The 11,658-nt window shown below is 41.6% G+C and overlaps 1 protein-coding gene across 13 annotated transcripts in view; it reads left to right on the forward strand.

Annotated features, from left to right (window-relative positions):
* Nucleotides 1–9,832, forward strand: part of ENOX1 (ecto-NOX disulfide-thiol exchanger 1) — a 533,277-nt gene extending 523,445 nt beyond the window's left edge. For 12 of the 13 annotated variants that reach the window (XM_070480830.1, XM_070480828.1, XM_070480825.1 and 9 more), the window contains one exon: nucleotides 8,873–9,832. In XM_070480830.1, coding sequence (XP_070336931.1) covers nucleotides 8,873–9,004 — 132 coding nt within the window. In that variant the 3' untranslated portion in view covers nucleotides 9,005–9,832. The remainder of the gene's footprint in view (nucleotides 1–8,872) is intronic. The other variant, XM_070480824.1, reaches the window with a different exon arrangement.
* The last annotated feature ends 1,826 nt before the right edge of the window (nucleotides 9,833–11,658 follow it).

Raw genomic sequence — 11,658 nt, forward strand, 5'->3', positions numbered from 1 at the left:
TAATATCACCACTACCTTTGCCTGGACGATTAAACCAAACACTGCTTGCACCGATGGGCTTGGCCTAGAATAAGCCCTCAAGAAATGATTCCTGTTGTCGCTCCTGTCCTTCCCCTCATATTGCTGACATTTCTTTCCTTCCCTTTCTGGAAATCCCAAGTGGGAAGCCTTTGTTGAGAAGCAACTGTTGTTTTAGTATGAGCTGAAATGGCCAAAGAATCCACTTGTTTTTTATCTAAGAATTTCAGGCCTCTCGTCTCCTCTGCCCCATCAGTGGAGGTCGATGATCTGCACATCTGTGAGATGTGTGTGTGAGTTCTCACACATGCGTGTGCATGCATGTGCACGTAAAATCACCTGGGCAGTTAAAAATGATGAATTATTTTGGTGAGGTGGAAGCTCTTGTTCTAGTCGTACTCTCAGGACAGTGTCCATCATCCATTTGCTCAGGTGAGGTTTGTGTGGTCTCCTCCATCGGTCTCTGAGGAAAGAACCCACACACCTGGTTCTGGCGATTAGATGATGGGCCTTTCCGGAAGGAATTGAATCAAGGAGAATTCCATTTCACCTCAGACTGGTACTTTTATTTTAGAAGATAATGCAGAAAGTATTTCCCTCCAGAGGAAATACACAGGGCCTGCCCCAGACAGCCCTCCATGGCCTGACTGAAATGCTCAGTAGAGCTGTCAGGTTTTTTCTCATGCCTGTGGCAAAATAATATATCAAAAAAGTGCTCTGACTTAAACTCCTGGGTACCAGGGATTGGACCAAATATTCTTTCCATCCCAGTGAGGCTGAAAAGATAGTTAGACTTTTTAATCCAGAGAGCAAATTATTGCTCTGTACTGGAATTCCACATCCTCAGGGCTTTAAACAGAAAACAAATGAGAGGTTTGCCCTCTAAGCATCCACGAAGGCCTCGTCCTTGCATCAGCTGCCCCGAGGCTCCGAATCCTGCAGCCGCGGACAGCCATTGATGCTGAGGCTTTCCGGTGCAGCGGCCTGGTGTGCCTGCCTCTGATCAGTCAGAATGAACTGAGTGTCACCTGGCCCCCACAGAGTTTTGGTTAATGTTGCATTAAGGCAGTGGATTCTGCCTGGCCTCTGCAACACAGGGGGTTTGCTGACTCTAGTGGGACGGCTTTTTAAAATTTCCACTTAGAACAACATGGTTCCTTGAGATTGGACAGCATTACCATTGCCACAGTTGTTATAAGATAGCATTTAGATTCTGCCTACCCCAGTGCTGATGAGAGCGAGGAAAGCAGGCTCAGTCCGGCCTTAATGGAGCTGTTTTTATTAGGATTTTCCCAAAGGCCATATATGTGGATAAGAATGATTAGAAATGGAAGAGAGACAGGAATTAATTTAAATTATGCTGGGCATGTAAATTGTACATGGCTCCCTAAAACTGTGTAGCCCAATGATAGGCCATTTTCCAGTTAAATATTCCTCCTGCTCTTGATAATGATATTTGCATATTTTTTTCTTCTCAGTCTCTTCTAAACCACTCACTCTCATTTACTCAGCTCTCTTGCATTGGAAACATATGACCAAGTCAGGAAGAGTCATTCAGAGGAAGATAGGGCCAGGGTGGTGGGGGGAGATGGCTTCCTGAAGTTTTGCTGAGTCAAAAATTGTGCCCTGGGCACAGGCAGATAAGCTCTTCAGAATAAGCAACACTATCTTGAAAATGGTTTCTGATCGATACACAGAATCTCCCATACCAGCCCCAAGCCATTAAGCCCACTTGCTGATCCTAGGCAGCAAAGAAGTCACGTTTGAGTTGAGCATTAGCAGATGAATATTTCCTATCTTACAGTCAAGAGGATGGATTCCTCTCTCTTCCCCTAGTTTATGTATTCTTTAGGAGACAAAGACCCAGTCATCCAAGTGTGCCTGGCTGCCCCCCTACATACCTGCAGCCTCTTCCCTAGGCCTACTAAATGGAAGACTCGATTCTAAAAACCAGACTCAACATAGTGTAGCCGTAGATGCTGGAGGATTTAGAAAGACCTGCCATTTTGGCATGAGACCACTGTTGGTGATGGGCTTGGGTGCTCATGGGCATGTGCACATTTCTCATCAGAGGAGCAAATGACGTGCATTTCTGACTAAAATCTTACCTCTGGAAACACGAAATTAAAATATCTTGTCAATTCCAAGGAAATTCAAATCAGCCTTAATTGTAGAGCATTCTTTCCCAGATTATAGTTAGGCACCAAGTATGGATAAAAACGTTCCCAATAGGGTTTGTAAGATTGCCCACCTGAATAATCTTTAATATTATGTATATTCTGGTGTTCTCCTAAATAGCCATCTGTCACAGTATGTTAATGAGTGAATGAGTTTTCTGTTGCTTAGGCTGTAATGACTGTGTTTTTTAGATATCACAGCACCTCTAGAGAGCATATGACATATGAAGTATAGGAGGTAACTACTTCCATTTGGCTACATAAAGAATAAAAAGGAGTTGCTCAGCCACAGGGAGAGAAATTGACAAGGTTACAGGGAACCCAGTGGATGCTCGGATAATTTACTGCTTTTCACATACCCTGCACTGTCCGGGGGACTAGGAGAGTGGAGGATGGCCAGGACACAAAAGAAATCTAAGAAAGAAACTTGCTCTCAAAAAACTTGTAGTCTAGTTGAGGAAATGGTATAATATCTATGAACTAACTTGAGAATCAGACGTGAACTAATGAAGTGCTAAATTGGGCAGGCAGATATTTAGTGAAATAGGAGTTGGAGAAGGGCGAAATGTGTCCAAGTCACGATTAACAGGAGGTATCCTTGAGTCTATGCTTGTTCTGGTGGCTTCCCTCTGAGGTCCTTTAGCTGTCAATGCCGCATTTCTTCCCTTTCTCCTCCTTCTCCCTTCTTTCCTGCCTGCCTTCTCTCATTTTCCATCCAGAGCCTTTCTTTTCTCTTTCCAATTCTTCCATTCCTTCTTCCAATTCCTTCTATTTATCTTCTTCTTTCTTTCTTTTCTTTTCCTCTTCCCTCCTTTCCTTCCTCCCTGTTCCTCTTCACTCCAGTTCTTTCCTTTTCTCTTCCTAATTCCCCACTTATTTATCTTCTTTCCTTCTTCCTCCCATACTTCCTCCTTTGTGTCCTTCCTCCCTCCCTCCTCTCCCCACCCACGTTCTGTATTTCTCTCTGCAAATGTTTATTGCAAGGTGCCTATGTGCTGACACCGTGCTTTGCCTAGGGATATGAAGAGTGAACAAGATTTAAGTGTGCACTGAAGTCTAACAGTCAGTTTATCCTATGGAAAGAAATCTGGTTTTACAATTGGCTTGCCTGACTCTCCAGCCTCGACAAAGCCTATACCAGTGTCTTTTCAGTACCTGAGATGAGAACCCGTCATCACTCAGCTTCCCTTGCCTGACTGGTGTGGGACGTGGAGCCAACTATCCCGATAATAAAATTGATTTATGTCTGCCTGGGTCAATTTATACATGTTCTGAGAGGCCTGGCAAGGAGGCAGGAGCCTTGGACTAGAATCAGCACTTCAGAAAATAATTCAAGCAGATCTTACAAATTACCTCTGCAGCGTTACCACCACACAAAGCCCCTTGGTTACACTGAGCCTTTATTTCTTCTCATCTTTTCTTTTCTTTTTTTAATTAGAGCAAATCAATCCTTTCTAAAAGAATAAATGTTAGACTTAGAAAATTTTAAACAAAACAGGGGTAGGGGGACCACTGACAACATCAAAGACATATATACAGACCACTAATTTCTTGGAGCAAAAGCCAGCAGGATAAGAGAGTGATAAAAGCATCATGTTTATGACAATCTTCCCCACTTTCTGGAGCACCAAATGCTTGGTATATGGGAGAATGATATTTCACTGTCACAGCATGTGTTTCTACCTGTATTGTAATGCCACACAGAATTCTCCTAACCACATGTATTTGATTCTCCGCATAGTATTTTTGTGAGAGAGGGACTGCAGTGCTGTGAAAGCAGGGCTGGATTCAGCATCAGAGGCCCTGCACCAAGTTCTAGCCCCTCCACTCACCAGCTGGGCAAGTAAACAGCCATCCCTGGCCCCAGGGTTCCATCTGTGACAAACAGGAGCGTAGAGAGAATCCATGACCTCAGAAGGGATTCAGGGAAGGGAATCCTGCACAATTGATGAGGAAATGGGTAAATTTCACTCTGAGCTCGGCCAGTGAGGTCTTGGTGCTTCGTTTTATGTGATGATGCCATGACTGGTTCAGTTCTCAAGACCAAGAAATTATTGGTAGGAAATGAAGGCTCTCAGCTAAATTCCAGAGCATTTCCTTAAAGGTGTTTATTTCTCATGCCAGAAGAAAGATCAAGGAGAACCTGCTTTTAGGTTAGTTTGATGGTTTTTAAACCTTTTCCCAACCTGACAAAATTAACCTGTACGACATTTCGGGATTTTTAAAACTAATTCAAGAGAAAATTCAATTTACCCTTCTTTTTCACCTTATGGCCAAAGAACTTTTACTTTACAAATATCTTCATTTACTTTAATTCTGTTTTCTTCTCCTCCCTATAAATAATTTGTCAGCTCTTGTAATTTTGCCATCATCCTCTGTAAAATGGGTTTTTATGGGTTACTGTATATATTAAATGACTTAATTTATGAAAAGTATTCCGAACAGTATCTGGCACACAGTAAGTGCTATTAAGTTTTGGTTCTCCTTTGTTTTGTGTTTCGAAGTACACAAAAGACCTCTCACGTTTTCTCAGTTTGAGATCTCGGCAAAAACCTGGTGGACATGTTACCGCACAAAGTAGGGGTTCTCTGCCCAAAGCCAATTAAAAAATACCATTAATACAGCATCAGCTTTTGAGAAAAGGAAAGGCTTTATTGTGAGGTTGACCGGCAAGGAGATAGGAGTCAGAGCTCTCCAATCTGTCTCCCTCCATCCAGGGCTTGGGGGAAAATTTATGGAATGAAGGGCAGGGCAGTCTGAATGGTGGAGAGAGATGATTGAAGGTAAGGAAAAGTGAGGTAATTGATGACCTGCGCAAGTTGTAGTCAAGCTTCACGCCTCTTTATAGGATGCATGTTCACAAAATAGCAGCATTACCATGACCTGAGGGTGGAGTTTTTGGCCCCCTGACATCAAAAAGGTCACCTATTGGGCATTTGTGCAGGCCCAGTTGATGGGTTGGTGGTCTCAACTGGCCTGAACTGGACAAGGGGTGGACTCTCAGTTCCTGAAAAACAACTCTTAATTACTCTACTGATAAGATGGGCTCAGTTCAAGTTGGTCCTCTAGTGGATCTGTGGTTACAGACAGGTGAATTTTAAATGCCTCGCCCAAAGACCAGTGCTAATATAGGGCAGGACCAGCACTCAAATCCAAGTACTGAGAGCATTCAGTGAGTTTTTTCCCAATTGCTTTGTCTTGCAAATGAGAACACACCCAAAGAGATTAAGTGATTTAGACAGTGAAACTGGTTAATGATCATGCCATGATTAGACTCCAAATCTTTTGCCTCTACATTTCTTTCTTCCTGCAGGTGAGGGGTTTGTTTGCTTGTTTAATGAGCTTTCTGATGAGATCAGTGCATGTAAAGCGCTTACTCTGTGCCCACAGTGATGACTCAGGAAGTGGTAGCTACATCTCTCCTGCTGCATGCCACTTTCTGCTTCCTTTGAGGTTGAAGTCTAGGCTCAGGTCACAAGACACCTTGGAAAACAAGATTCCCTATGATTTGCTTGCTGTTTTGGTGAATGGTTCATGTGGGGTGCTCAAGCATTAGCGTATGAATGTGTACAAGCTGGTTAAGTTGGGAATTTTCAGTTTTATGCCGTTGATGTGGATATCCCTCTAAAGTAGTATTCGTCACAGAGGAGCCTGCCCTCCAGTACACAGAGCCCTCCCCCGTGGTCCCCACCCATGAACAGAGAAGCAGTGACTAAGAGGATTATTTCCCAACCTCACTCCACACTCCCCGACCCCCTGTGGTGGTTGGCACCATTTGTTAAGAACAAGGGCAGAGAGCCTGGATCTGCACCCCAGCTCCACACTTACTGCCTGGGTTACCCTGCACCAGGTACCTAATCTTTCTGGACCTCAGTTTCCTCATTTGTAAACTATTCGCTCTCTTAGGAGAGAGTGGTGAGAATTAAAGAAAGTGTTTTCCGAAGAGTCTGGCAAGGAAAAAGTTCTCAGTGATTATGAGTTGATATGCCTTTTAAAACCAGCGGTGGGGCTGCTGGGTTGGGATTGCCCAACCTGACCCCAGCTGGCCTCCTGCATAGACATTATCTTTAGATCAGATCTTTATTTGACCCTCAAGAATTCAGCTTTCTCTCTCCTCAATGAATAGCACAAGGCTTCTTCTCTACTTTTCCTAGGGAGGTGATAGTTATGCTGGAAACAAGCCTGTGGTGGGCTGGCTTTTACCTCAATCTGTCACCTTTTCTATGGCTTCTGCTTGATCTGGGGAAGGACCACTCATCTCAGGGGTATCAGTTGAATTTGACTGTGGACTGGAGTCTAACATAGATTACCTGTGCTGTCCTCGTCCCAAAAGAAAGAAGGGAGCTTGTTAGGAGGATAACTTGGCCTCATAGAGCTTAAGGAAAATTGCCTTCTGGACCAACTCAAAACTGGGTTTGACCACATACCTCTCTGTACTCGTTTCCTTTGGTTTATCTGCACAGAGCTTGACGCATCCGCCACAAAAGGTTTGATATTAGTGTGTTGTATTCTGCCAGCATTGATAAATCGGTGTATATAGAAAGCGTATTGGTCCTAGGCACTGTGTTACGTTTTACATGTAATCCTCACAATTACACAGAGAGAGACATCGTTATTTCTGTTGTACACGTGAAGAAACTGAGAATTATCGCTGTTAAATGACCCACCCAAAGTCACACAGCTTGCCTGAGGCACAGCCTAGATTAAAAACCAAACCTGTCTAGTTTAAGTCCCCATTCTTAACCCAAATATGCTTGAGTGTAAGAATTACCTTGGGTGATTGTTAAAAATAGATTATCTGGGGCTGGCCCTGTTTCCTAGTGGTTAAGTTTGGTGGACTCCGCCTCAGCAGCCGGGGTTCACAGGTTAGGATCCTGGGCATGGACCTACACCACTCATCAGCCATGCTGTGGTGGCAACCCACATACGAAACAGAGGAAGATTGGCAACAGGTGTTAGCTCAGAGTGAATCTTCCTCAGCAAAAGAAAACAAAGATTATCTGGGCTACCCCCTAGATTGGCTGAATCAAAGTCTTCAGAGAAGAGGCTAGAGAATCTATCTTTTTAACAAGTACCCCAGGTGATTGATGTTTTAAAAACGCACTACACCCCTACTTCTTCACCTGCAGCTGTTGACAATCCTGGGGAGCACACCAATGCCCAGGTCCCAACCCACATGCAGTGGGTCCTTCCCAAGTTCTGTCTTGGATAAGACACTTCTGTAGTTCACTCAGTTTTCTCAGCTATAAGATGGAGATAGATCATATTTGCCCCTCATATCTCATAGGAGTGTCGTAGGAATGAAATGAGGGTGCTGGTGAGGGTGCTTCACACAGTGCTCCCTGAAAGAAAATGTACTTTCAAAATCACTATGAACCTTTCAATAACCTGTTTAATAGGCTTTTGTGGGTTGACCTGGAGTCTAATAATCCGTTTAACATGGTTTTATGGGAAAATGCATTCAGGTTTCAAAATAATTCACACAGAAATGTTAGAATACAATTGATTTCAACTTTCAGGACTGCCTCTATCTAAAGTTTTGTATTGGAGGCCCAGGAATATTGAATATATCTATCATGTAAAATCTTTTCCATGTGAGTATTGAATGAACAGTTGATTTGACTTCCTGGTCTCTTTGGTCTCTCTTTAAAATGAGTGTTAATATTGTTAAATGGAAAGTATAGACTGTAAAATGATATCTATACAGTGATTGTACCTTGAAAACTAATAATAGATCTGAGTCATTGAACATTTCTATGTGCCCAAATCTGTGCTAAGCTGGTAGTCTGCACACATCCTTATTAAGTGTTGTTATTCCCACTTGCTGAGGCTTAGAGAGACTGATTATCTTGGTAGGAGTCATTTAGCTCATAACAATAGTAGATACAGGATTCAAACAAAAACGTCAGGTCCCAATTCCAGGGTCTTAGCTGCTTTGCTACATGAGATCCCCATACACACACATGGATTAGGATGTCACCACAGGAAAGCAAGAGCAATGGCTGTGTTAGAGCAGAAGGATTATGGTTGATTTGTTCTTTATTTAAGAATAAATGAATTATTGGTATAAAAATTTATGCAATAAAGAAAAATTGGGAGAAGAAAAAAATTGCCTTAAACAAATCTACCTGGATTTTATGACTGGATATTGAGACTTCTATGGCTGTAGGTTTTGGGTTTCATTTCTGTTGTTAAACCTTCATGATCTTCTGGTGCCTGTGACAGCTAAAGGAAGAGAAAGAAGTTAAGGTGGCAAGAAATCTACCCGCATGCCCTCGGCCCTCACTGAGCTGGATAAAAGTGCTGCCCTTTATAGAACAGGATGAGGGCGCAGTAGCTTTCCAGGAGTGGTAATGAATTTGCTCTGAGCCCCGTTAAGTCCCATCCCATCTCCTTTTGTATCAAGGGAGGGCGGTTCAGGCGTGACGCTGCCAGGAAGGTAGCCATCCACATGAAGGGCCAACCTGGAACTTTCCACCCATTGTCTCGTGCTCGGGATGACAAGGATAATCACATTCAGCACTTACGTCGTGCTCCTCTTATAAGGACATTACTTGACAGCCAAGTAGAAAACTACACATGTTGTCTGTCTCTCTGGGAAGCATATCCCTACCTAACCCCTGGTCTCCTTTCAGATGAGTCCCTTTCCCAAAGTGACTTCTCTTCCTTTCTAACAGATATCTGCAAACGAAATCGAAATGCTTTTGATGAGGCTGCCACGCATGTTTAAACAGGAATTCACAGGTGTGGGAGCAACGCTGGAGAAAAGATGGAAGTTGTGTGCCTTTGAAGGAATTAAAACTACCTAACTGTGAAGAGCAAAAAGATCTCTGGAAAAGAACCCGCCTGAACCCGGCCAGGGCTGTGCAGCGTGAGCGCAGGAGGTGTCGGGTTGGCCCAGCTCGGGACCTTGGTGGAGCCCGCAGAGCCTGACTTTAGTTCCATCCGTGGTGTTCTCTTGTGAGTGGAAATGTAATTGTGTACCAGTTCCCTAAAACAAACAAAGCTTCATACTGTGACAGATCTGTTTCCTATGAAAACCAATGATTCCACAGTCATAATGATGGCAAAATCTTAAAATATACTACATTTGAGAATAGCTCGCCAAGCAAAATATTTAACATTAATGATGGTGTAGCAATGGTTGTTGCTAGACTACAGAGTTGTATATGTAATGTATAGCTGAAATCATTCAATGACATTTTCCTGAAAGTCTTTCTGTTTCAGTAAAAAAAAAAAATGTAATTTTACAGTGAGGAAAAGATCATACCAAAAGAAAACTTGAATATGTGTCTCAACATTTATTGTATTTTGTAAATTAAGTTATATGCTGTTCCAGGGACTTTTGCCTTATTGAAGAGGCAGAAAATGTGATTGGACTCCTTGAGAATGCTTTATCAAGAATATTATTTTTCTAATGTAACAATTCTCCATCATAAGTTCTTTTAACATGGACTGCATAACAATTTTCATAAAATGTAAATAAAGGGAAAACTAGTGCTACTGTCTTGTACTTGGTATGTAATATTCAGGTTTATGCATCAAAATAAACATTCAGTAAATATTCCTGTTACAAATTTTATAGCAAAGATATTAATTTTTTTCAATAAATATGACTTCTACCATGTTTGTTTTGCAAATTATTCTTTCATATATTTTAATTCTTCCTTGAGAAACCTTTCTCACATTATTGTCACATCTCATATCCCATCATTTTTAAATGATTAAATGCATGAGTGACATGAAAAGACATGACATAATTTCAAATAGGAATATATAAAAATTGTGGAGTGGAAAGTACTAAGAAAAAGAGATTATACAGCATTAGAGTAGATACTGTTTGAAAATACCAAGATATAGCATCCAAATAAAATCAACATAAATGTTTTGTGTTGTGTCCTCTTGGGCAGGTACAAAATAGCCAATTAGTTAATATTATTAATTCCTGGATTGATTTATTTGTATGTTTGCTGGAAAACATATAAGTTAGAAAAAGAATTGACTCTTGGACCGACAATTTAGACAAAATTTGGACTTCCTCTGTTTCTTTTAATTACAAGTAGTATAGAGCTTTAAATTATATCTCCTTCCTGCTTTCTTACATAAGAATCATAAAAAAGGCAAGTATTCAAGATATTACTTTTACCCGGTGGCACAGTGGTTAAGTTCACACATTCCGCTTCTCGGTGGCCTGGGGTTCGCTGGTTTGGATCCTGGGTGCAGACATGGCACCGCTTGGCAAAAGCCATGCTTTAGTCTTTCTCTCCTAAATCTACCCCGTAACGGATCATGGTTCTTGGATTCCAAGAATAAGCAGAACATTGAAGGTCTGCAGGTCCTCATAACCAGGCCCCACCGGGCCTTTCTGGCTTTCTTTTTCACTGCCTCCCTGAATAGGACTGAGATTTTTTGCTTTTCTGCTTTTGCTCATATCTTCCTATCCAAATGAAATGACCTTACTCACGTCTAGTTATCACAATTCTATACAGCCTTAAGAGGAAAATGCAAAGACCTCCTCCTCCATGAGGTTTTCCTTATCCCCTAGAAAAAGTCATTTCTCCTGCCTCTGCACAGCCATCCCACACTATTTCTTAAGGCACTTACTGCCCAGCTGTCTTTGCCTCATCTCCCTACCAGACTACAAGCTCGTTGAGGGATCTGGGCACATCTCATTTACTTTAAATTATTTCTCAAAGTGGTTTTGCTTATAAATGTTTAGAAAGAAGGGCAGAGAATGAAACAAGATATTTTTCTGCCTCCAGGGACCAGTTAGTTTATACACAAGGGAAAAAAATTACAAAATATTGGATAAGGTTGCAAATATCTTAGATCCAAGATACCAAGACAGAAAGTGTGAGCGATAATGTACTGCATATTATTGAAATACTCAGAGCAACCCGATTTATTCTCAAAGTTCAAACCCAGCTCAATTATCAACTCTTCTATGAAGCCCTGTTCCCCTTAGGAGCCTCCTCTCCTGAGTTCCCACTACTAGTCATTATATTTCTACTGCAGCCTTTATTGTGTATCTTAATCACTTGTGGATGTGGCTGTCTCTCCCAGTCCTGCAGGCTGGAAACCTCCCTTACTCATCCCTCTAGTCCCTCAGTCTGATATGAAATACCATGACTTTTAAATAAATATTTATAGAACCAAATGAATTAATGAACCAAATGAATGAAAGAAGAGCCCACACAGGAACGTTCTGAATTTGTTGAATCAAAGCGTGTTGAGATATTATGTCCGGTAATAGATGCTAGAATTTTCTGCCTCTCAGTTGTAAGATCTTGGTAGAAATATCACCTTCTTTTTAAAAAATTTTTCATTGTGGTAAAATATACATAATATTTATCATTTTAACCATTCATAATTGTACAATTCAATTGCATTAAATATATTCACAATATTATGTAATCAATCACCACTATATAACTTTTTCATCATCCTCCTCAACAAAAACTTT

This window comes from Equus asinus, chromosome 11 (assembly GCF_041296235.1).
Source record: "Equus asinus isolate D_3611 breed Donkey chromosome 11, EquAss-T2T_v2, whole genome shotgun sequence".
In the NCBI taxonomy this organism is placed as follows: domain Eukaryota; kingdom Metazoa; phylum Chordata; class Mammalia; order Perissodactyla; family Equidae; genus Equus; species Equus asinus.